A 24,746-nucleotide genomic window follows, 5' to 3' on the forward strand; every position below is an offset into this window, starting at 1 on the left:
CCAAACAAACAGCTGGCATCACTCATCGAATCCTGAAGCCAAAAGGACAGATCTAAATGTGCGTGTGTGTCTGCGAACATCTGCGCACGTACTTTGGTGTTGAAGCCCTCGGCATTCTGGGTTATTCGGTAGAGCTGCGGGAAGCGGAGCATGTTCTGCTGGCTGCACGGCCGGTCAAATATCCCCAGAGTGAACGGAGGCAGAGCGGTAAATATCTGCAGCACACAGAGGTCACACATGCGCAGCCTTTAAAACGCTTAATGACAAATACAGTGCCTGCACATGTTCTTTATTTATATCAGACTATGAGCATCAAAACGGCTTCACCTCTGCACACAACACCTGCTTTGTAAGTAAAAGTGCTCTGCATTTCCCCTGAAGCAATTCGCAGTCACCAGAACACATGCATACACTTTCAAACCAAAAGAGCTGTGAGGAGAAGACAAAGCAGAGTGCTACTCATACTGAGAGATAGAGTGAAAGATAACAATCGATATCCAGCAAGTGGAAAGTGTAACAGCGAAGGAGGGTGAGTGGGGTAATGGAAAATTGTCAGATAGTGAAGGGTGGATACTCACCACGTTGTAGAGGCCTATGCACCAGCGTTCAAAGAGGATCTGGCCAGAGAACCCGTTCACAAAGGCAAACCAGAGCTGGGACACAAAGAGAGGGATGAGAGGAACAATAGTGAAGGGTAAAACTGCCTTAGGGAGGTCCTCACAGTGAAAGCAGCAGGGGGAAAATGACAAAATGAGGTAGTGGTGTTAGAAAAACGTCCTTTTTAAAGACTTAATTATTCAGATGGCAACAGTATGTTTTTATATGTATATAATAAAAATCCTCGTACAACAGTTAAACTTGCTTTGCCGCTAACAAGCATTAAAACCCCCTCTTAATGCCGGTTTTGTCTGGACCTCAAAATCAATTTCAGCTAATTCACCGAAACACTGTAACTGAATGCGCCTCGGGTAAACCCTCATTAGCTCTTTAATACACACACACACACACACACACACACACACACACACCGACAGCAGACACAGGCAGATCTGTGGACAGATAAAGAAAATGTTTGGGGCCGCTGGTGGGAGTTGTGGCATTCCTGGGGCATACAGTGGAGAATACAGCCTAAGGGTGAGGCCTGATACACAAAAACCTCTCTCTTATACACACACACACACACACACACACACACACACACACACACACACACACACACACACACACACACGCACACGCATGTGCGCACCATCCCCCTCTGCTGTCTCCACTAAGTGGACAGAGACAGTCTATAACCTTTGGCCTAAAGAGCTCTGCTGGAAGCCAGCTATGTGAGATAATTGTGGAAACACACAAACGCACACACAGAGTGGTGGTGTGAGTGGGACCGTGGGCTACATGAGGACCTGCACCTGCTGGCATCCTTAATGTCAGACAGAGGGGTAAGAGGGGTTGGAGAGAGCACAGCTGTCAAATACCCCTCATAGCAGCCCCTTCATCACTCACACGCAAACGCAGTCATGTTTCACTTCTGATGACAACAAACTGATTTAAGTTCATTTCCTTAAGACTTTTACTATAACAACAACTACACCTTTCAACCCTTAAACCAAGTCTTCCTTGTGAAATTTAATGATTTATTAGGATTTTCTGTCCTCAAAAGGCCCTGAGGCCCCAGCTATGTGACTGTGTAAATAGATACGTGTCCCAACTTCATGAGCAATACAAGTACACACACAGAGAGACAACAGTCGACCTTTGGAGCCAAGGTCTCGTCAGTGCTACACAGTTTTTTAAGTGTGTGTGTTTGTGTGTGTTTGTGTGTGTTCGCAAATGCAAGCAGGATAGAAAGCAGACACCAGAAGGGCACCTCGTCCATCACTGTCAGCCGTGTCGACAAACAGCTGCAAAATGTCTCTGTTAATGTAACTGTGTGTGCGTAAAAGAGACAGGGTGTGGTGGCGACGCTCTTACCTCTATTATGTAGAGGACCACATTCTTGTAGAAACAGTAGAGGATGCACTTTGTGACGCGGTTATAGCTCCACGCCCCGTGGACCAGCAGAAGCTTCTCCAAGTAGGAGAACTACCGAATCAGAGAGGAGACAAAGACAGACACTTGGTCAATCACTCGGAGGGAAAACAAAAGGCTGGAAAGCAAAAACTTGAGGCAGTAATGGAGCACAGGGTATGTATCAAGAATGCGACCGGGAGAAGGGAAAGCTGAGGCAAGAGGAGGCCTGCTGATAAAGATAAGCAAAGAGACAGGCAACGCAGACAGTGAAAGTGGCAGAATGTGTCTGTGTGAGAGATACAGATACAAAGAAGACTCCAGAGTAACTAGGACACAGAGAGAGATTTTTTTCATCCTTCAAAGGGAACAATGGATACACATAACTCAGGTTTTATTTACACAAAAGAGAGATTTGGGGAATTATATCTAGGAAAGCCTGAATTTATGCAGGTTAAAGTCTCACTGAGATTAAAGCTCTCTCTTAGCCAGGAGGGTGGCACTTATTGTAACAGCTGCTGGCATAAACAATCGCAGTAAAGTACGAGTGGGTGAACAGAACCAGATCCAGATCATACGCTACAAAATATCAACACAAAAGGGTCCAATTTCAAATGAATATAAGTGCAACTTTTAGAGCAATCACACCGACCATGAGAGCTATTTTCACAATCCCTTAAAACTGAACTACCCTCCATAGCTTCAACTCCTTCTTGACAATTTTAAGCAAATAATTAAAAGTATAATAACAGATAATTATGCCTTCCTCTAGCATTCCTTTAGAGTTTTTGTAAGGTTTTAAGACTGCGACATCAACAGTGATTTTTTTTCCTCCATGAAAAACTTACATGAATTGCACAATAAATAAATAAAATGTTGTATGTAGCAAATATGATACAAATAAAACTTTACGGGGCTAAACAATGTGCATACAAGTGGACAATGAAACCTTCTCTGAGATGAAAAAGCATCAAAAACAGAAAAAAAGAGGAATTTCAGCTCATAGTTTGACTAGGTTTTATTTTAGGACGCAGATGTTTGTGATGAGCAGCGTTCGGATCGATAACATGATCCTACACAGATCCGTGTAAGTCAGCTGTCCCCTGAGGGAAGGTTAAAGATCAACACGACCTGAACGGTGAGCGGGTCAGCAGTCAGTGCCTGTCCCTTTGCAGGGGTTTCAAGCCGAACGAGCGTCCCTTCCTTATCTGTGTTCGAGTAAAGCCTGTAAACATTTTCATAAGAACCTAACCGTGCACGTCTGTTTGTCTCCGCGCTACGTTTGTACCCACCTGTGCGATGGAGTAGTCGGAGGAGTTGGTGGCCTGCATGCCCTCGTTGCCGCTGATCCCCACTCCAACGTGAGCCGTCTGAATCATCCCCACGTCGTTCGCACCGTCGCCGATCGCCAGCGTGATGGCTTTCACGTGTTTCTTCACCATATCCACGATCTCAGACTTCTGCAGCGGAGACACCCTGCAGACGCAACAAGAAAAAAAAAGAGGCGATATTAAATGTGTTGGAGGAAACTGGAGGCAGGGCGATGGAAAGATTAAAGTGTGTTTTGAGGAGAAAGCAAAGAAGCGAGCCACTGCGTAAGAAGAATAAAGCCTGGGAAGCACAGGTTGGGAAACAGTTGGAAGGGAAGAAGAAAGAGATGGATGAGAGGCTGAAACACACACACACACACACACACACACGTAAGTGCACATTTGTATAAACAGATCAAAAGCAAGTTACCCCACATCTTATTAGCACCACAGTGAATCATTGTTTCCTAATACCTGTTAAAGTGCAGTAAACACAGCACTGCAAAGTGCTCTAAAGTGTGTGTGTGCAGGTGTGTGTGCGTGTGTGTGTGTGCAGGGAGCTTCCAGCAGTACTCCACCCTCTTGACCTGTATCACTGATCCTCAGTCTACAACCGGTTCTGTCTCCTCAGTGACAATGGAGACGTGCAGAGATCCGATTACAGACGCCTCCCTCAGGGCCACAGAGAGTGGATAAGTGTCATGCTGCATTTGCTAAAGAGATGGGTATATTTTGTCAAATTTTATGGTGCCGTGTAATTCATCTGCAGACAAATAAGAAGAAGCCCCATCCAGGGCCGTGGCTAATTTTCCTTCTGTTGTGCTGGATTTCTGTTTGGCTTTAATAAAAAACTTTGGGATCTGATGGGGTTTTTTTTTTGTTTTGTTTTTACCCCTAGTAATCATTTGTTTTCCCTACCAGTGAAAGAAACTGTGAACGCTTTAAATCAGAAAGCACAAACTAGCATGTGAATTTAACCCGCTGAAGAAGATGAGGATACTGACAAAGCTCAGATCTATTAATGTGTGAAGAAAGATGTTGGGAGATCTTCTACCAGTCTGCGGTAGCATCGGTGCCAGCAGGATCAACAAATTCATTCACAAGGCTGGGAACATCAGTTTCTAGAATCAGGAGGCCTTTGAGTGAGTGACGGACAGGAGGTCGCTGAACAAACTGCTCTCCATCATGGACAGTCTACCTCACCCGCTCCAGGCAGCAGAGCTCCTTCTCCCTCAGACTTTATTCAGCACAGCTGCCGAAACAACGCCTCAGGAAATCATTCCTGCAGTTCTGTGAAACTGTACAATAACTCCTCTTTCTGTGACAGGTGAGCACACTTGTCGGGCATTCGATTCCACACACATATATTTCTGTATTAAACCTTCTTGCAGCTGTTTCTCAGATTTATAGCGCACATATTATTTATTACTGCAATTTGCACTACTCTCTTTTACAGTCTCACTCTTCTTTTTTTTACTTTAACTTAACATCATTTTATTTTAATAAAATAAATTTAATCACCGTTCTACATATCAAATGTTGTATTTCTCTCAGTTTCAGGCTCTTACTATCCGCCTGTGTCACTTTTACTTTAACTGTGTCGGTTTTTTATTGTAGACTACTGTTACTCTTTAACCTGCTGCTGTAGCAGAGTAATTACCCTTGCAGGGGTCAATAAAGTATTTATGTTATGTGTAGTATGAATGTGTGCGAATGTCAGATAGAAAAAGCACTTAAATGTGGAAAAAAAGTGGTGATGAGGGTGAATGATGGATGCTGTATAATAAGCCTAAAGATTTCTATTAGAACGTGATTATTAGAATGTTTAGAGGAAATTATTATCTTTAGCTAATTTAAAGGGGGATATTCTAAGAAAAACACAAGTAAGAGTTCAGTTTTATAAATATATTCAGCTGCTGTTCTGATGCAGTTTTCCTGTTTAAAGTCAGAGAAATACGATATTCCTTCGTTTCTGGTGGGGTACTGGTTATGCCAGGACTTAATACACGTGGTGAATTATGCATTTAGATATGTAAGAGGAGTTTCTTTTTTCTGGGCCATTTAAAGAATTCAATACTAGCAAGACGGTGTAACGAGGGACAGAGCGTGCCTCATGGCTGGCGAGCTTAGACGGAGATTGTGTGGGAAAGCAATCCAGCCCCACACACACACTGTTTACATTTTCAGTGCTTGCATTCTGGACACAGCAGCTAAGACTGAATTTGTCTTCTGTTTGCAAAACCTGCTTCGTATGAGGAGGCATTCCCACTGCGTGCCGTTCACATGCACGCTGCTTACACGAGTCTTGTCATTACTACCTGCATGTCGTACGGTGAAAGCAAATATGTCTCCAAAGGACGAGACGTGGGAGAAAAGTGATACTGGGGCTGGGATTAAAGCCACTCCCTACAGTACAGTATGAAACAAAAACATCGTACAGCATCTTAAGACAGGATGTTTGTGTTTTTTAGAAAAAATGTGGCACTTTTTAAGTACAGATTCATCCAATAAATCATCCTCACTTGGAGTTAAAAAGTGGCTTTGAGAGTTATCAGGCAGCAGAAAGTAGCTACTGGCTGCATTACAAGAGATTAGTCCAAATCCAGTTATTAAATATTTATATTACATTTCACTGATTATAGTTATTACCTGAGCCTCTGTGATGCATTAGGTGATGGGAATTTGAGAATCAACACTGGACTTAAAAGTGTGCCCAATACTTTTCCTAGAAAGAGGAGGAGTCACCCTCACAATGACTGTTTGTATGGTACGAACAGGCCTAACTCCTGGGAGCTCAGCACAAGCAGTGACTCACCACCTCATTCATCAGTGCTGCAGTAATCATATTAGAAAAATGAAGTTATGTGCAGCTGTATGAGCCATCACATGGAAGCAGAGCAAAATATGATGCTTTTATAAGGGTATGGGAAAATGAAATTACGTGCGCGTGCATGCACGCATCCGGCTGAGGTCTGCAGGTCATAAAGACGGTCTGTCCTCTGTGAATATGTAAAGAGCATGTCCCAGTCGAGCTGGAATCACAGAACCGGGAGGTCTGCTTGGCATGCTTATGAAGCAAAAATCAGACCAGCGCACACACACGCCTCACACCCTGCACCACAGGACATTTGAGGGGGGAAACCTCAAAGAGAGCTACTGCTGAATGATGGGATCAACCTCTGCTCTTTGTTTTTTCCTGTTTCTGCATCCGAAGTGTGTGTGTGTGTGTGTGTGTGTGTGTGTGTGTGTGTGTGTGCGCACACAAGTCCGCCTTTGCGTCTCTTGGCCTCAAACCGCAAATCTCTCCTCGTCGCGCTCTCTGTCTCACTCTACCTTTCCCCTAAACACCGCTAACAGTGTCTGCGATTGTGTAAAGTGAAGTCGGGGGAGATGAAAGACTCCCAGCGCTCTTCACGGTGGAACTGAGCAGAAAATAAGCAGCCACCGAGTCCTCCTATAAACAAGCGCGCAGTGGAGTCGGGAACCCAAGCGTATGAGTGCGCTCGGCTCCTCGGGCCCCTGAGACGCGCAGGCATTCCCGCGTGGTGAAACATCGCACACATACAGTAGGTGAGAAACAACTAACTGACAATCCGGCTCTTTAACGTCAAAGCTATGGCACTCGGTGCAGCAACCTCACCGTAACCACTCATTAAAGGAGTATTGGTTCTCAGCATAGGACCTCCCAGGGGGACATAAGATAAATGGCGTCATGGTAAGATTACAAGACAACAAAACAGGACAAAGTGAGCTGCGTTTTTGCCTTTGAACGTTTTCTAATCTATGTTGTTTTTGTGATATCCAGGAACCTTGAAATTAGACACTATTACACCAAAGCAGTTGGCAAACCTACCATGTTTTTTGTTTTGTTAAAAAAAACAAAAACCTAACAACACCCAAATATTGATCAGAATCAGTCATTTCTTTGCAGTTTTTGGATAAATTATAATATATTTTCAGTACAGCTGTTTTCAAAGAGGGCCTGCTTATTCAAATGTGTTTTAAAACCAGACAAGGGCTCAGCAGATGTGCTTAAACTAATTATGATGCTGTTCAGTCTAGTCTGCTAACGTTTAACATGTCTTAGCCAGAGGAGGAAGGAGTCGAGAAACCGAACGAGGGAGGGAGGAAGGTAGAGAGAGATGCAGGGAGAGAGGCAAGGGTATAGCAAGTAAAGGATGCAGGAAAGGAAGCTTGAGGCTGTTTGCAAGGCCTGTGAGACCTGAGTCCGGATATGGCTTGTAAGTGCAAGGAAGAGTCAATTACGTGCCTCCCGGCTAACACATGCTCACACGCGCACGCACGTCTGCACTCACACACACACACACATGCAGAGAGACAAAAAGACGAGTGGAAACTCTTTTTTTTTTTTTTTTTAAACATCACAGCTGCTGCTGAGTGAAACATACCCAAAAAAGGGAACATGCTGTAAACATTCATTGAACAGACCACACTTTGTATCAATGGAAATATATAACGGTCATGACTAGGTGTGTGTGTGTCTGTGTGTGTGTTGGTGCCCATTCCAGGGGTACCGGCAGTAAGTGAGTCATGACTTTGACATTTCCAAGCAGCCTAGTGTATTACATCGTCCCTGCTGTGCAACAGGACAGGCTTTTATCGTCCTCATTCATTTGCTGACTGTGGGCAACCGGTAACCTTTGCAAACTGGCACATGTGCAGGTAATGAAGTCCTCCACATGGACACTTTATCCACAACTTAAAAACCCGCCTGTGTGAAGTGGATCTTTTTCTTAAGTGCTTGTGTATATTTTTTTTCTTTCAGATGATTGTTCTAATGAAGTTCACAAATTCAAAGGAGCTGTTTGGGCATTTAAAACGTCACAGATTAATGTGTCTTTACAGCACGCAGCCTCAGAAATCACCTGAGGAGGAACAGCTGTGTTCACACAGGTATCGACCCTGGGAACCAAATAAATCTGCGAGCACGTGTTTTAACATCTCTGGCACGAAGCGTCTGGGCTGCTTAAACAGATTTTCACTCGACCGTGCCCGTGCCAGGCCGGGCCGGGCCGGGCCAGGCCAATCACAGCTGTTTAATATCAGCCGGCTGCAGCACGACGATTGACGTCTCTGCACGCTGTAGTGTGTTTACATTTTTCTGTCTGTTCAGCTGTGGCCAGATGCATTCAGACTGATTCACATTTCCACACTAGGCAATGCAACACTAGTTGTGTCTAAGTAGAAAAGATAATGAGGTAGAAGCCTGTCTTTATATTTAGTTTTTTTCTTTTGTTGCTGCCTTTGTGTTTGGATAGTCTACATATTTGACCCCAGCTGAGTAGAGGTATTGAAATAAAGAAAATCAAAGACTTCAGGTAGAAACTTTGCATTAAAGCAAATATAAGTTTGTGGAAAAGCTTTCATTTTTCATTCTCACACTGGGACTTTCCCACAGCAGCACAATGACGTTGTGTATCTGTAAAACAGTTTGGTACAGAGCGTCATTGTTTTCCTCACAGAAAAAAAAACGTCTTTTTGCAGAGTAATTTGTAAACTTTGTCCAAAGTGTTACGGACAAAGCGCTGTTGAAACACACGTTTCAACAGGATTATCAGCGATCATGCCCTTTTTATGAGAAACCCATTTTTTCTATGATTTAAACAAAGACAATCTGGCATTTCGCTTTCCATTTCTTTGATTATTTCTTTGGGCTTTTTCTCTTTGTTAGATTGGGCAGTGAAGCAGAGACTGGGAGAGATTGGGGAAAGATACACAGGCCTGGAGTCAAACCCAGGCTGCTGCATTTAGAGATGAATACCTGCTCAACCTGTGATTCTATTTGTAAATTACTTCAGGCATTTATGAGTAATTGCAGATAACCAATAATACCTGTGTGTATATGTGTATGCATTTGATAAATGAGCTTTCCCTACCGGCAGCAGATGACGGCTTTGCAGGACAATGCCAAATCAAGGAAGGCCTGGCGGAGCTCAAAGGACAGGGCGTATTTCAATGTCTGGCCATCGATGATCAACGCCAGCTCGTTTTCCTTCTTCAGAGACTCGCCGAGGGAGGAGCAGTGAGCTGTCAGCGTGTCACGAGTAGCCTGCAAGAGGACAAACACACAGAAGGGAGGACTGAGTTTGCCATTAAAGTCAGCAACTAACTCACAGCTACCCTGTAACCATGAACTCACTACTAATCGCCAAACATCTTGGATCTTTATCTGCGCCATAACCAGTAATAGCTCTAAATCAGACTCGGTGTTACGCGATCTTGCTGCAGAGCTTCCAAACAACCGCATTTCCAGGTTTTTTACGTTTTTGTGGCCTCGCAAAGTAGTAAAAAAATGTAAATCGCACACATCAAAAAACACAGAGACCAATTTGTTGAAAGGTCAAAACCGCTGGCAGTAAATTGAAGACATACGCTGCATGCGCTGGTCGCGCAGTTCGCTTTCATCTGGAGAAACTATTTGCTTCTGTGTACACCAAACAATTAACAATGCCAATATAAAGTTCACAGTTGCTCTAGACTTCATCACTACATGCTGATGGTATGAAGTCCTGGAGGCATTTTCATCGTGTAATTAAATCCTAAAGCTTCTCCTCACAAAGCAGCAACTAAAGAGAGAGAGAAAGAGAGAGAGAGGCACATAACAAGAGGGGGAAAGGTAACAAAGACAGATGAGGTAACCTAATGTCGAGACGGGGCTAAATGCATCATTCACATGTATGTGTACATGTGTTTGTGTTAATGCCAGCTCGCCTGCAGGCCAGTAGTTTGGGGCAGTTTTGATGGAGCTCCTGATAATAGAGGAACAGGGATTAATAGAGAAAATAAACATCCCACCGGGATGTAATGAATTCCATGTGGAGAGGCAGACGTGCTACAAGCCTTCCTGCTCGCCACCACACGCACACATCCTATTGTTAACTGCGCCTTTAGCTTCCAAATAGAAGCTGATTAACCGGTGAGAAATGAATCCATAACCATCCAACAAACAGAGACGGCTAAGACAAATCAGAGTCGCAGCTCTGACTTTGTGGCGACTTGTTTTACATTCAGGATTTTGCCAGGTGGACTCGGAAAAGCGGAAAGCCAATCAAAACCACTCCAGCGTTAAACAGATGGAGCTTGACTGTTTTATCCATCAAGTGGAGCAAACAGCTCGCTAGCTCTACCTGGGGACAGTTTTGGTAGTTTTACATGTGGAATTCAGATTATTCCCGTAATAAACGAGGAATGACGTAAAATGAAATGACCTATAACAAGAAGTGTTTGTGGAAACATGAGTAATAGAGCTGAATACATGGCGAGCTGCTACACAAGACAAAAACTCTAGACACAAAAGTGCGCAAACACTTGAAGGTTTGGCGCCGGTAAGAATCCGCTCGGGCCCTCGCAGCGGGTTATTGGCACCCGTCTGACCGCAGAGGATCCCGTGACTGACAGAGAGACGACTCCTCTGTCCACTGATCAGCATGCGCTAGAGACGACGCAGATAACACGCTCACATATACATGCATGTAACGCAATCATCTGAACAATGCCGCCTCTCTTCTTCTCGCCAAATAGCGATGCACACATGCGTACCCTCGGCACACAAGCGTCCCTCCTCTCCCCAAAAATTCCCTGCTCTTGTTTTCTCAGCCTGAGGCTGTGTGTTTTTCTTTGTATGCCGGAATTCCTGTTTGCATTCACCTTTTTTTTCCCCAAACAGGGGGAAAGGAAAACAAAAGCATAATGAAAGGATTAAAGGAGATTATAGGTTGTCTGAGTTCTGAATCTAAAAGGTGGCTCTCGTGTGTGTCTGGCTGTGTGTGTGTTTGTGTGTCTGGCTGTGTCTTTGCATCTTGTTTTTAGGGGAGAAAACCATGTGTATGCATGCATGAGAGTATATGATTGCATGTAGGCACGTGTACGCATGCAGTGTGTGTGTGAGAGATGGAGACTGGACAAAAACGTTTCCCTCAGCTCATCACAGCATGAGGACAGGAAGTAAACCCCCTCTCCCTACTTCTAATGTTATAATAAAATAATTTATTACTGTTATTTAAAAAAAGCACAACAGTCATTTATTTGTATTTTAAAAAGTCAACAATGTCTGTTTCTGATGAAAAAAAGTGACTAATTACAGCACTGTGGAAAAAATCTTGAGTCACTCCCTCATTTCTTTACGTTTTGCTTCCAAGGATCTCGGATGGAATTTTATGAAGTGGTCTTGAGCAACAGCTCTCCTGCCATGTTTTTCTTTGGACACTGGCTGCTTTTTCACTCACTTTCAGTCCAGTCCTTGAACCTAATCATTTTCTTGGGAATCGTTTTTGTTTGTTTAAGCCACTTAACACTGACCACTGACCTGTGAATCACTCAACCATAAAAAAAAGACACCCAACTCAAGGGATGAACCAGTGTTCTGTCTGCACATTTGTTCCAATTTCTTTCTTTGAATCTCTGAAAAATAACAAAATAACACACTTTGACAGGCACAAAATAGCATTTTTAAACAAACAAGGTGATTCACAGGTCAGGACAGTACAACAGTGTGTGTTTACAGGCCACGAAGAAGACTATTTTAGCCAGCGGGGATGGAGATCTTATTAAAAACTACTGAAGTTACGAACACAGAAAACTACCATCAGAATTTGATCTACCATATAATATCATCTGGAAAACATCTGATCTACAACAACTTCATTTTAATGATCCCAAACACACTGCCAATGCAGTTAAACCATGCCTTGATATAAAAAACACAATGAAACACTATCAGTCATGGATCGGCCTCCCCAGAACTCAGCATTATTGAAGCAGTGTTGGATCATTTTGACAGAAAACAAAAGGCAGCCAAAATCCAAAGCAGAGCTTTGAAGGTCCTTTAAAAGACCTGGAGAACTATTCCTGAAGTCTAGTTGAAGAAATGACGAGAAAGCTTCCAAAGACAGTTCAGGCTGCGTTGGAAAATAAAGGTGGTCATAGCAAATATCGACTTTCAAGCTCATTAGAATTGTACAACCTCTAGTTTTGCCTTATATACTGTGTTTCCATGTATGTTTGCATGTTTCAATAAATCACTGCGCGTCTCTCCTGTTTCCTCTCCCTGAGCCACCCCTCAAAACGTTTGCACAGTTCTGTCACTATATTAGATATAAATTGCACAGATTTCTGTCTAATCAGCACTATCAGACTCACTGCCTTTGCTGTACATATGGATCATGCTTAATGCACGAGGTCCATTCTGAGCCAGGGGTGGACAGGCACAATGCAAAGTAAAACACCAACCAATGACGTCTTGCAGAACGGTTTGTGGGCTTGATTTTTGAGGATTTCCTCAACATGACATGATCGAATGTGTTTGGAGACAGTCTACATTTTCTCATTCATGTTCCAGTTTACTTAGTGGAAGCAAAAACATCCAGATTATACACCGTATCTGACATTTATCATTGCCTTAACCAGCTTAAGTATCAGATCATGAAGGTGGGAGGGGTGGGGGTGTTAAGCGTTACTAGTACAGCACATTGACTTGTCACAGCAGGTTTAGCCAACATTTCACTGGCAGTTAAAACAGGACATAATGAGCAGACAGGTCCTGCAAAGAGTCGTAGAAGTTTAAAAAGGCGACTAAGGTACAGTAGCTAGCTCCTAAAGCTAAAAAGTATCCGTTTCCAGAACAGAAAGCTACAATAAAAATGTTTTCTTCCTGACTAAACATTGTTATGGATCCTTTTGAGCTGTTTTTGTGTTAAGACAATCTTCTAACATGCACTTTCCCAAAGGAAAGAAAAAATCCTGGAGGAAAAATAATGCAATATGTTGTAGTTTCTCTATTTCTCACGCTAAAATGTTCTATCTTTGGAGACCCTGGAGGAAAAAAAGTGTAATTCTTTGATTGCACCACTTGCAAAATGACAGATCTCATTAGCAAGCATTTTAGATTCCAAACTAAATGTTTATTTTTCATATGCATCTGGTCTGGAAGAAACCAGACACTCTCTAACCTCTAAACACACACACACACTCCATGCGCACACTCTTTGCACACTATGCTCACAGGCCCTTCTGCGTGGAATTTTATCAGGTTTATATTTGGATCGCAAAATGAGCAGGATCATAGAGGCGGTTTGAGATATCGCAGGTCGCCTTCCCTTATTGCACACTTTACCGCAGACAGCGCACGCAGAAACAAACGTGCACGTCTCTCCCTTTATATAAATGAACGCAAGGAGGACGCTTAAATTTGATTCATTCCAGGCCACCTACTCCAAAGATGGCGTAATCACTCGCCCCGTCATGATAAATGTCCTTCGAGTGTAAAATATACAAAACAAAGGCGACTAAAGAGAGAAGAAGTTTAAAAAAAAAATACAAGGAAAGAAGGAAAGACAGAAGGCGAGGAGTGTGAAGCAGACGCAGGGGAAAACTCAAACACAGAGAGCCGCTGAGTGAAAAGAAGGCGGAGAAGGATGTGCTCATTTTTGCAGTGCACAGTCTGTCACCGGTAAGATTTAATACACCGTTTAATTATCATATTGTGCATCTGTGCAAACATCCACATCCTCTGCTGCTGGAGCTGGAAGCACACACACACACGGGAACACATGTTAGGCTTTAACAAAAAGGCGCCTGCTGTTTAAAAACTTCTACAACCTTAAAAAAATGTAAAAAACATTTAAAAGAAATGTCGGAACGACAGAGAATGCAAGTTGAGGCACAACAAAATGTGCGTGTCTGCATTTGCACGCGTGCATAAAAATGATGAATGAGCAGAAGACAGGCGTTGTTTGTTTAGGAGTTGTACTGCGGGCAGTGTGACGAGGGCCTGGGGATTGTGGGAAAGCTGGATGAAATTTATGTTCAGGACTAACAAGGTGATGAGGGCAACATGTGCCACTGCTTCTTGGGTAGACTGTGCAAAGTATGTGTGTGGATTCAAAGTCAGATGTATGGAGGTAATAAGAACGAGACTTCTCTAATGACTGCACAGAAACAGCCAGGGCAAAGATGTGTGTCAGGCTGTGTGTGTGTGGCATGTGATTTTAAGGTGACAGATGGCGCTTGTCACAGCTTCAGTGCTCGCAAACCGTTTACCCAGGAGGCATTGCTCACAGGGTTTGTTTTGATGAGGAGGAGGACCAAAAGGAGATCGCGTTACCACTCACTCATCGCCCTCACATGGTTCAAGCCAAACTCCTCGCCCCCTCTTTTTTTTCTAAGTCTCGTCCTCCGGTCGCTTCCAGATTGTCTATATCATACATAAAGTACAATAAACACACTCATGTTTGCGCAAAGATGGACACAGATTTTGCCGCTCTTCTTGACTCTCTGTCTAAAACACACACACATATTTGCTGTTACAAAATCACACAGGGTGTGTGGTCAAATCCTGTGCGAAGAGAGAGCGCTGACAGATGTGGAGGCAGCAGCGCGAAGCAGACGAAACGGAGAACGGGGCTCGGTGGGGAAGAAGGGGAGAGGAGAGGGTGTCGCATCTGCTGGCCTAGATCCACTGCAAAGATCATCCTGCCTACGGATAAGAGAGGGTGTGAAAGACGTGAGACTTTTTAAAAAAAAAATGAGAACAAGCGGCACAGCTTCTGCATTCACTCATGTCCAAGTCGCACTTTCGAGTTATTTTAAGTGTCAGAGAAGTGTCGCCGAAGACGGCGGTGCTTTCACCTGCGTCATTCACGACCAGAGCTCTCTGAGGCTGTCCCGATAAGAAGGCACGACTGTCATCAGCGCGCGCACTCGCATGTTTCTCGTGAAGATTAATTAGATGTTTACGGGATGAGTAAACAGCGATGACAAAAGGATGTCATCCTGTGTCGTTTTTTTTGCTGCGTTGCATTTACAACCACTTTAAAGTGCGTCCGTCCTGCAAACACCGCAAGCTTGAAGGCATATTTTATATCGCTACGTGTGGCGCTTCATTTATGTTTCACGTCAGCCAGCTGTGACTCTTCCTGCCTATGTGTGTAAGTTGCATTTTTGACCTGCAGCCAAATGAAATGTGTTTGTTCAACCAACAAACAAGTCCATCTGAATCAAAACAGTATCTTTTTCTTTTTTTAAACTCAGACTTATGAGATTCTGCCTTTTGTCCTGACCCTGCTGCACAAGAAAGTTGGAACAAACTACAGAAGAGCCTCCCCAGAGCTGGTGAACATTTGAAATCTTGCTCAAGGACGCATCAGCAGGGTGAATTGTCCCCATTAAAGTGAACGGAGGCCAAACTTTGAAGCTGAAAAATAGATTTCCTGCTAAGTTGTTTTAATTTATTATCAAAAGAAAAACACTGAATCATATTAAAGATCACTTCCTGGCATGTTTCAGGTTTTACTTTGAAAAATATCCAGTGGCTGCTTACGTGTTTATATCAGACTTTTTCTCCTTAGTTTGAGCTGCAATGTGATTTTATTTAATAATAATAATGGATTGGATTTATATAGCGCTTTTCAAGGCACCCAAAGCGCTTTACAATGCCACTATTCATTCACTCTCACATTCACACACTGGTGGAGGCAAGCTACGGTTGTAGCCACAGCTGCCCTGGGGCAGACTGACAGAAGCGAGGTTGCCATATCGCGCCATCGGCCCCTCTGGCCAACACCAGTAGGCAAGCAGGGTAAAGTGTCTTGCCCAAGGACACAACGACCAGGACAGAGAGCCCGGGGATTGAACCGGCGACCTTCCGGTTACAGATACACTTCCCAACCCCCTGAGCCACGGTCGCCACGACCTGACCCTGACACGGTCGCCACGACCGTGGCGCCACGTTAACTCTCATGTATAGAAAAATTTAACTTCTGTATGAATACAAAATTTTCTTTTCTGACCTGCAGCCCCACATAAAATGAACCTTTAACTTAGATGATACTGAGCCTACCTCAGCCTATTCATTATTTGTGTAGAGCAAGTTTATAAGGAAGTTGGGCTTAAAATTCCACTGAAAATCAGTTGCAACGGGTCTTACAGAGTGGCAGAAGGTTGATTCTCTTAATCTGGACTTCTTCGGTCTCAGCTGACTTACAGGTTTCCCCAATCCTATAAACATTACATTTGCACAATGACTGAAACCAGCCCACTGAATGAGCAATGGGCTGTGAGGCCAGTTCCTTGATCATTAAAATGCAAAAATGTTCTTACGGAGTGATTAATCCAAATTTAAAGCTTTTTGGTTTGAATCATCGTCAGTATGTAGCCATAGATCGGCCTCCCCAGAGCAGAGACCTCAGCATTATTAAAGCAGTGTGGGATCATCTTGACAGAAAACAGAACGAAAGGCAGCCAACATCTGAAGAAGAGCTTTGAATGTCCTTCAAGAAGCCTGGAGAACTATTCCTGAAGACTACTTAAAGAATTTACAAGAAAGCTGTTTAAGAGAGTTCAGACTGTGTTGAAAAATTAAGGTGGTCACACCAAATATTAACCTTTAAGCTTGTTAGAACTGTACAAACTCCTTCCTTTATATACTATATTTCCATGTATAAATGCACATGTTTTAAGAAATCGCTGCACTAATTTCCAATTTTCCTAGCCCTACAAAACCTTTTGATAATTACATTTAGTCCAAGTGAAAGTTCAGTTCTGAGATGGAGTACCACAAACCCATCAGGCTTGAAACTGTACATGATCAGCGTGGGAGACAGTCTGCTAAAATATATTTTACAAACCAGTTTAGGATTGATCCGCTTACAGCGCTAAGATTAGTTTTCACCCTTGTGTCCTAATAGGCAATTCCCAGTGTAGAGTACCCTCGTTACCTTAAGGTTAAATGCTTACCCCATCAAATTCAATTGATTTAGCATCTAAGTGGCCTGCATGTTATCTGACCAGCAGTTCCCCAAATCTAAGAGCTTTCAGACATCACTTTGCTAATTTTGACAGAGTAAAGTTTACTAGTCAGAGCTTTACAATTCAGCATAATGCAAGAATCCAAAACAATTAAAAGTGCACAGCTTTACACTTAAATTCATAATCGTCACCAACAATAAAATCCATTCAGACCAGTAAACCATATTATGGAGGGATCATGCCGGAGACAAATCCAATTACTCTACAAACCCACAGTCCAGGAAACACACCATCTGCACACTGACTTATATGAGGCTAGAAAATTCTGAATGTAAACACAGAGATCTCTTTATGAATGTTTACCACACACTACGCACATATAAACAAATAAACTAATACAAGGGCACACACAGAGTGCTTAAGCTTGAAATTTACGAGTCATAATCTCCATAAAAACAAACCGAGTAATGGTGATTATATTTGTGCGAGCGCACACGTGGGACTCAGGGAGACTGTCTGAAAGACAGGGACACATGACAGCAATCAAGCCACTTAGGTGAAGCAGTCACACAAGGAGGTTGAATGCAAAGAACACATAACTGGGGTTAGAAAATCTAATCGAGAGTAAAGGAATGTCTCAGATCTCAAAATAGCGACAGGATCATAAAGTGACTGAACACATCAGCTTTGTTCATTCTTCTGGGATTTAGCTTGAAATAGGAAATGATAAAAGAAGGAGAGACCACTGTAAGAGCACTGAAAGCGCTGTATGTGGAAGAGACCGAGGGGCAAAGAAGCAACAGCGCAGTGTTCGTCTCTTTTCATCCCTTTCTCCAAAGAGGACACCAGAGACTTTAATTACCTGCACCTGTGAACACACAAAGAGCCCCACCCACCGATCTTGGCTGCAGACCACACCCTTGTTCCCACGGTAACCTTCTTAAGACCCCCACCACACAGCCCACTATCTCCTAAAAGTCAACAAAAAGTCTCAACGCTGTACAAAGTATCTAGAGGCACGAAGGAGGAGGAAGAGGCCTGCCTACTCACGTCCAGCGAGTCCTCGTTGACGATGATGAGGGACATGCCGTGTGTCACCAGGCGACAGGAGTAACCTGAGAAACAGAAACAGATAAGTGGAGGGTAGAGGAGGAGGAGGAGGGGAGGAAAAGAGATTAAGTTTTCTCAAACCCAAAACACAGGTGAAAACTCGACACAGTCCTGGCTCACACACACGCACACACACCAATATGAGTTCCTTCACCAGCCTGTGACCAGCCTTATTTCCCTGCAGTAAATCAGGAAATCAACGCTCGTACACACTTTGACAAGATGATCTGCGCCATCTCTGAGGATGCCCCAGCTTTTAAACTTGGAGCGACAAGTGTCAGCTCACATTTTCCTCTTCCCGTCATTGTTTTTTTTGGACGTCTGCCACCAACTTTCTCCGCGACTGCCAAGACACTAAACCCACTCATGTCACCGCAGTCCCCCAGACGGTGGCTACACTGGTCGCAGGCACTTTCCACTTAGAGAATGGAGGCATCTCAGGCATCTCACAGCCCGCATAACGCCTGCTATTCTTCCAGCCATGATTTCATTAACTCCACAATACATTCAGTTTGCTTCGCTGTTGCACATGAAACTGCAGCAGCAAGTTTACTTGCTAAAAGCAACATTTTACCCTCACATTGTTATTTAAGCGTCTCTCACCTATATTGATGGCAGTCTCCTGCTTGTCTCCAGTGAGGACCCAGATCTTGATATCAGCCCTCATCAGAGTGGCAATTGTTTCTGGCACGCCAGCCTGGAGACGGTCCTCGATGGCTGTGGCACCCAACAGCATTAAGTTCTGTTAGAGGAGCAGAGGAGCGTGAAAGACATGCAGACATATTCTGTTAAAAAGAAATAAAGTTCGACTAAAAGAGAGGGAACAAAACATAGCACAGAATACTTAACGAGGTTTTAAAAACAATCATATTTAGGCCAGAAATAGACATCACCAGAGTGTATGTGAGGGCTCTTTTTCCCCAGACGGCATCATCCACGTCTAATTTGAGGGCGAGAGCGATGCCAGCAGATTCGGTTCAGCTCACTTTAGATTTCTGTACCAACTTTGTTTCTCCATGCCAAGACATAACCCTCCCCCCGCTTTAATTTGTTCAGCATTTATATGCACGTGTACCCTCATTAGACACACTCGGACATACACAAACACATGCACAGACACACAAGTTAACACTAATGTGTTGTTGACTCCAGTTTTATGGGGCTTTTGGCATGCTGGTGAAGGTAATTACCCTTGCGGTCTTCCAGTCAAACCTAACCCCCTCCTCTTGCTTCCTCTTTCTTTCTTTCTTTTCATTTCTTCACTTACTTTTCTCACCTTGCCTCTCTCCTCTAAAACCTTGATTTCCCCACCAAACAATTCACTGCTCTACTGTTAATCCCCATATCCTCTTATTTATCCTTTTTTTTTTAAACCAAAACAGCAATTCACTTTCACTATGTTCTACCTGTGAGCACAGACTAGCATTTAAATCATGATTATTTTTTAAATGCCTTAAAAGGCGACTTCAACTGTGTTTTCCAAATTTAAAAAAAAACCCCATAATGAATACCTAAAGAAATGGCACCAGCTCCAGTCCCAAGCGTGGCCCTAAATGGAGCCACTCTGCCACCTGCTGGCCACCAAGCAGCATTTCGTTCTCTGCATGAGTGAATCACACTGTGCATTTATCAGATCAATTCTTCCATGTCTCCTCAATCTGACTGTATTTCTATTCTGTTTATTGTTAGCTTACCTCAGTTTTTCAGCCTTTTCCAAATATTTTGCTTACAATCTTTCAGCCACGGTGCAACTAAAAGGATCAAAGTCTCAGAGTTTGTTCAGACGAGCAACACTTCAAGCTGCACTGTGTCATACGGACTAGCGTGCCTCACTCTCCTCACGTCATATCCCAAACATGCCCTCCCAAATTAGCAGTCTATTTAAGCTGCAAAATGTGTCATCTCTCCCTCTGACATGTCAGCACCACTGCTGCCGCCCTGCATTGCTGCCTGCTGTTTTGACCACGCCAACATCCATCTGTAGGCTCCGGGCGGGTGGGGGTGGGGGGATTGCTCCTCAGTCTCCAGTTTTACGTGTAGCATATTTGTGGAGAGTGATAACCACAACCATGCTTACCAACCAGACACAAAAATACCTCGGAAAATGCAGCAGGGTGAATAACTGAGAGACAGCTGTGGTCTGAAGTTTACACACTCATCTTGGGCTTGAATGTCGTGATAATCCGGGGCTTTTAATGACTTCTTTGAACTGTTGTTTTTCCAGGGTGGAATGACTGTACACCAGACATCTTTAATGACTAAAAAACAGTAACTGGGTGTATGACCTTGAATTCATTTTGGATTTTCTCAGATCCACACAGGGTCAGAAGTAGACTGTCTTTTAACTTGACGAGACCAAGGCCCATTAACTTCCCATTAGTGATCATGACTGACTGCAACTGGTATTTTCTCTTTGGCAGCATCAATTTTTTTTGTTTGACAGCACTCACTGGACTGATCAATACTCAAAACAATGGGGAAATCCAAGGAACCTGTACATTTACATAAACTTGGAAGATCTTTGGGAGCCATTTCTAATCAACTGAGGATTCCAAGATCATCAGTTCAGACAATTGTACATAATTACAATGTACAATGTATTTAATGCCACAACTTTAACCCTACCAGTTCTGCCAAGATGATTGGTCCAATATTCAGCCAGAAGGTGAAGAAGTTTAATGTCAAAAAATATTTTCCTAGCCTTTAAGGTGTCGCGGATAAATACAACAGAATAAACCAACAGGAGGTCACCAACACACATCATTTTAGACAAAGAGATGTTGTGTTTACCTTTTCCAGCAGCTCATAACACTCCTCAAGCTTCTGAGCGCGGTCTTTGATTATGGTGCTGACACGATTATATTCCTTTAACCACTCCTGATACGCTTCTTCCTCCAGGTCCACGTACGCAAAGCACAGTGTCCTCAAGCCTGAGTGGATGGAAGGAAGATAAGCTGGTCAAAGCCTTGTTACTGAGCTGAAATAGTTGCTGTTAGCTGCAAGACATCCACCAAATGCCAACAAATTTGTGACTTAAGTCTGACTTACAGAGGAAAAGCCTTAAAAATCAAAAACTACAAAATCTACCTTCTTACCTTCAGTAGCAAACTGTTCCAAATGAGCAACTGTTAAGTCTTTGTACTGAGACGCTTCGGTCAGACGTTCAAAAATAACATTATCCTACAAAACAAGGAATTGACCATTAAATTAAAACCATTACCTTACATTCATTAACATCTGAATTTACTGATAATGGGATAAACGCACCGCTCCTTTGCAGTACAGCCGGAGCTTCCCATTGGGTGTCCTGACCACCACAGACATCCGTTTACGGTTACTGTAAAGACAATTTCGTTTAGTCTCAACCCAAAGCAGTCTCATATCAGCATTTTATCACTGGTTAAGAAAAACATCAACTTCAAGCTCACCTGGAAAACTCCAGCACATTCAGTAGCTCATAGCTCTTCTCTTCCCCCATCTGAAACCCACAAAAAAATGTCAGCTCCTGTCCAAAAAGTAGCTGCGACTCCAGAGACGTGTTCGGTTACACACTTACAGCTTCAATGATGACTGAATCAGGGGTCCTGGCAGTGAAGACAAAGCCCAGCCCTTTGGCTCCTTTGACCAGTGCTCCTTCGTCAGGGGACGAGGCCTGGTAGATGATCTGGTCGTCCTCCCTCTCTGGAACCACCGTGTGGCACACCGCCATCATCGTCAAGAACTCGCAGATCTGAGGTGATGTAGGCTGAACGCCCGCGAGCAAACAGAGTGAACGTGGTTATTAGCAACAGCCTCCAAGACAGCTGGCTTCAAAGAAAGAAAGAGAAAAGCCTCACATGGTCCTTCTCGATGTTCTGAATCAGAGTTGGGTCGTCAAACTCTGTGGAGTTGTGGCTGCTGGATGGCAGATTACTAAAAGACAAAAAAAAAAGAATCCAAATGTATTTTATTTTTTTTTTGTGTTTGTGTGTGTGTGTGTGTGTGTGTGTGGGTGGGGGGGGGGGTCTTTGCAGGCTACAAGACATAATTTATAAAAGCAGGTAAACATTTAGGAAAGAGTCCAACGCACAAAATGAGGAAAAAACCACTAAAAAGAGAAAGGCTGATGTTGAGGGGGAGGTGGTCACTAACCTGAAGTCGTCCATTGAACGCTCACAGTCAAGATCAGGGAAGTGGCTGCAGTAATGAATGCGGTGGAAATGCAAAAGGAATTAGTTTGAAATCAGTTGATGAATTTGATTAGTTCATCTAATTAAGCATGCACGAGATTAATCAACTGAGCAGCAGCTAATGCTAATTAAGTTCATCTAACACAGGCTGATAAGGAAATATCAGTAAGACGATCTGAGAGAAAAAGAGGTGAGAATTTATTTACAGATGCGATAACTGACCCATACGTTATCCCGGCTATGGTACACTTCTTAAAGTGCATGATGTTACAGGTCAGAGTTCCGGTCTTGTCGGAAAACAGATACTTGACCTAGAAAAAGACAGACGGTGAGTAACGAGAACAAAAGCAGGATGTTTTAGAGCAGCTCATTACGAAGAGGGCGAGGAACCGACCTGGCCCAGTTCCTCATTAAGATTAGACGTTCGCGCCATGGCTGGCGTGTCCGTTTCTGAGTAGTACATCTCCACATCCTGAGGACAAGAGCAAAAAAACACTTGAAGTAAGCGTGTAATCGACCAGTTGCAGTTTATAAGCACGCATTAAAAATGATGCACGGGTCATACCCAGTTAATAAAGAGAGCCTGTGTGAACTTCACCACCTCCAGAGTGACCAGCAGGCTGATGGGGATCAGGTTATTGTACAGGATGATGAACGTCAGTAGGTTATATGCAAAGTTCAGGGAGATGTCGCCTGAAGTCGCAGACAAAATTCCTTCATGTAATAACCCAGATTTACCCAAACATGCAAGTACTATAATGAGACTTAAGCAATCTTGACGCGTTATGGTCTCACCGGCCCGGGACAGGTACCAGCAGGCTTCGTCTGTGTGTTCTCTGTTCCAGATGGCTGCGCCCACAGAGCTGACCAGTGCCATGACCAGCAGGATGCCAAACAGAACCAGAATCTGCATGTTGGTCACCCGCTCCACATTAGAGCGCTTCAGTGGCGCCTTGGTGGAGTTCTGGGAGTTGGAAAGGCTTTTGTTAGGAGCTACGTTTTACTCAATTAATTATTGCGCGCAAACAGTAACAGAAATGCATAATTCAGATGACCGATTTTCATCCATTTTTAGCAGGAGAATGCACGAGCAATCCAAAGAGTGTAGCTGAAGATTAGTCTGGATGCAGTCCCGGTTAAGAATGTGTCACGGTTAACTGAAAGCTCTAAACTCGCCCAGGCAAGGATGACGAAGAGATCCTAATTAATAAACAGTTTGAAATTTGGCTTCAAATGCCAGATTTTTCATGCTTATTCACAGTTTACTGACTTAGAACACGGCAGAGGATTTACCTGCATCAGTTTGGAGTCGTGGCCAGTGTAGACAACAATTCCCACAACCCACTGCGTGTTCCTGAGCTGGGCGCCACGCAGCAGCACCTGGTCTGGACCCAGAGGGACTGGACTGAATGAAAGAGAGGTTTTTTGCTAGAGCTCAAACCTAAGTGACGAGGAAAAAAAGTATGTCTCTCACTTCTGGTTTTCCAGCCGTAGAGTGCCAGTGAAGTCATACAGGTGTCTGTTGGGGCCTTCGCACTCCAGACGACCAGACAGTGCCATCAAATCCTCCAGGGTCTGAAGCCCAGCTGTGAGTGGGAGACCCTGGAAAGCAAAGGCATGACAAGTAAAGTCAAGGAGCGCTTACTGAGGCAACGGTTTAACCAGACAAAGTATGAAAAAGCAACTGCACTACTGGACTTTGTACAAAATTCTTTAAAAAATTACAAATTTGCTTTGTTTTTGCCTTTGAAAATTTAATCGGTCGATTTTCAAGTCGTCCTTTGGGGCAAAATGAGGGACATTTGAAGAGACGTCACATCCACGAGACGTACGAACGACAGACAGACAACCCACCTGTCTGATCTTCAGGTTGGTTTCTCCATCCAGGTTAGAGGTCTCAATGTAACACATGGCCTGTGGTTCACTGCAGAGAAGAAGGCAGGTTTGGATTAAAAACACTATAAAGATAAACAACAACAACAACAATGCACAGAAAACCATAAACTGTTATTTCTGAACATTAAACATTGCCTGCAAAGATCTGTAAATAACTATAATATTTTAAATTTAAAGTTGATAAATAATAAGCTAAATATTTAGGAATTAATTAAGATAAAAATGACTGATTATTATTTTTATCCATTTAACAAAAATAATAAATGAACCACAAATAAAAATAAACATTAGCAGCAGCCCTTAAAAGCAGCTTAACAGATGTTTAGAATATATTAATGAGGTACATGCAGCATGCTCACACAGACAGAGAGACACAGGACTCTGACCTGGAGGACACTATAACCATGTCAGCTGGGAGGTGCTGGCCATTAGTCACCTTCACTATATCTCCTACTGCCACCTTGTGGCCAGGACGCAGCAGTGCAAC

At 43.5% G+C, this 24,746-nt stretch overlaps 1 protein-coding gene across 10 annotated transcripts in view; it reads right to left on the reverse strand.

Moving 5' to 3' along the window:
* Positions 1–24,746, reverse strand: part of atp8a2 (ATPase phospholipid transporting 8A2) — a 49,136-nt gene that overhangs the window by 11,193 nt on the left and 13,197 nt on the right. For 9 of the 10 annotated variants that reach the window (XM_042222110.1, XM_042222157.1, XM_042222201.1 and 6 more), the window contains 22 exons: positions 24,646–24,719; positions 24,218–24,287; positions 23,838–23,965; positions 23,657–23,768; positions 23,159–23,327; positions 22,929–23,056; positions 22,758–22,835; positions 22,586–22,674; positions 22,326–22,370; positions 22,031–22,106; positions 21,751–21,939; positions 21,623–21,672; positions 21,462–21,531; positions 21,290–21,374; positions 20,985–21,124; positions 18,798–18,936; positions 18,135–18,199; positions 9,218–9,390; positions 3,303–3,486; positions 1,975–2,085; positions 579–653; positions 93–215 (listed from right to left, as the gene is read on the reverse strand). In XM_042222110.1, the coding sequence (XP_042078044.1) occupies positions 93–215; positions 579–653; positions 1,975–2,085; positions 3,303–3,486; positions 9,218–9,390; positions 18,135–18,199; positions 18,798–18,936; positions 20,985–21,124; positions 21,290–21,374; positions 21,462–21,531; positions 21,623–21,672; positions 21,751–21,939; positions 22,031–22,106; positions 22,326–22,370; positions 22,586–22,674; positions 22,758–22,835; positions 22,929–23,056; positions 23,159–23,327; positions 23,657–23,768; positions 23,838–23,965; positions 24,218–24,287; positions 24,646–24,719 (2,373 nt within the window). The remainder of the gene's footprint in view (positions 1–92; positions 216–578; positions 654–1,974; positions 2,086–3,302; positions 3,487–9,217; positions 9,391–18,134; positions 18,200–18,797; positions 18,937–20,984; positions 21,125–21,289; positions 21,375–21,461; positions 21,532–21,622; positions 21,673–21,750; positions 21,940–22,030; positions 22,107–22,325; positions 22,371–22,585; positions 22,675–22,757; positions 22,836–22,928; positions 23,057–23,158; positions 23,328–23,656; positions 23,769–23,837; positions 23,966–24,217; positions 24,288–24,645; positions 24,720–24,746) is intronic. The other variant, XM_042222175.1, reaches the window with a different exon arrangement.

Source organism: Haplochromis burtoni, unplaced genomic scaffold, assembly GCF_018398535.1.
Source record: "Haplochromis burtoni strain Fernald_Lab_line unplaced genomic scaffold, NCSU_Asbu1 Contig_1, whole genome shotgun sequence".
In the NCBI taxonomy this organism is placed as follows: domain Eukaryota; kingdom Metazoa; phylum Chordata; class Actinopteri; order Cichliformes; family Cichlidae; genus Haplochromis; species Haplochromis burtoni.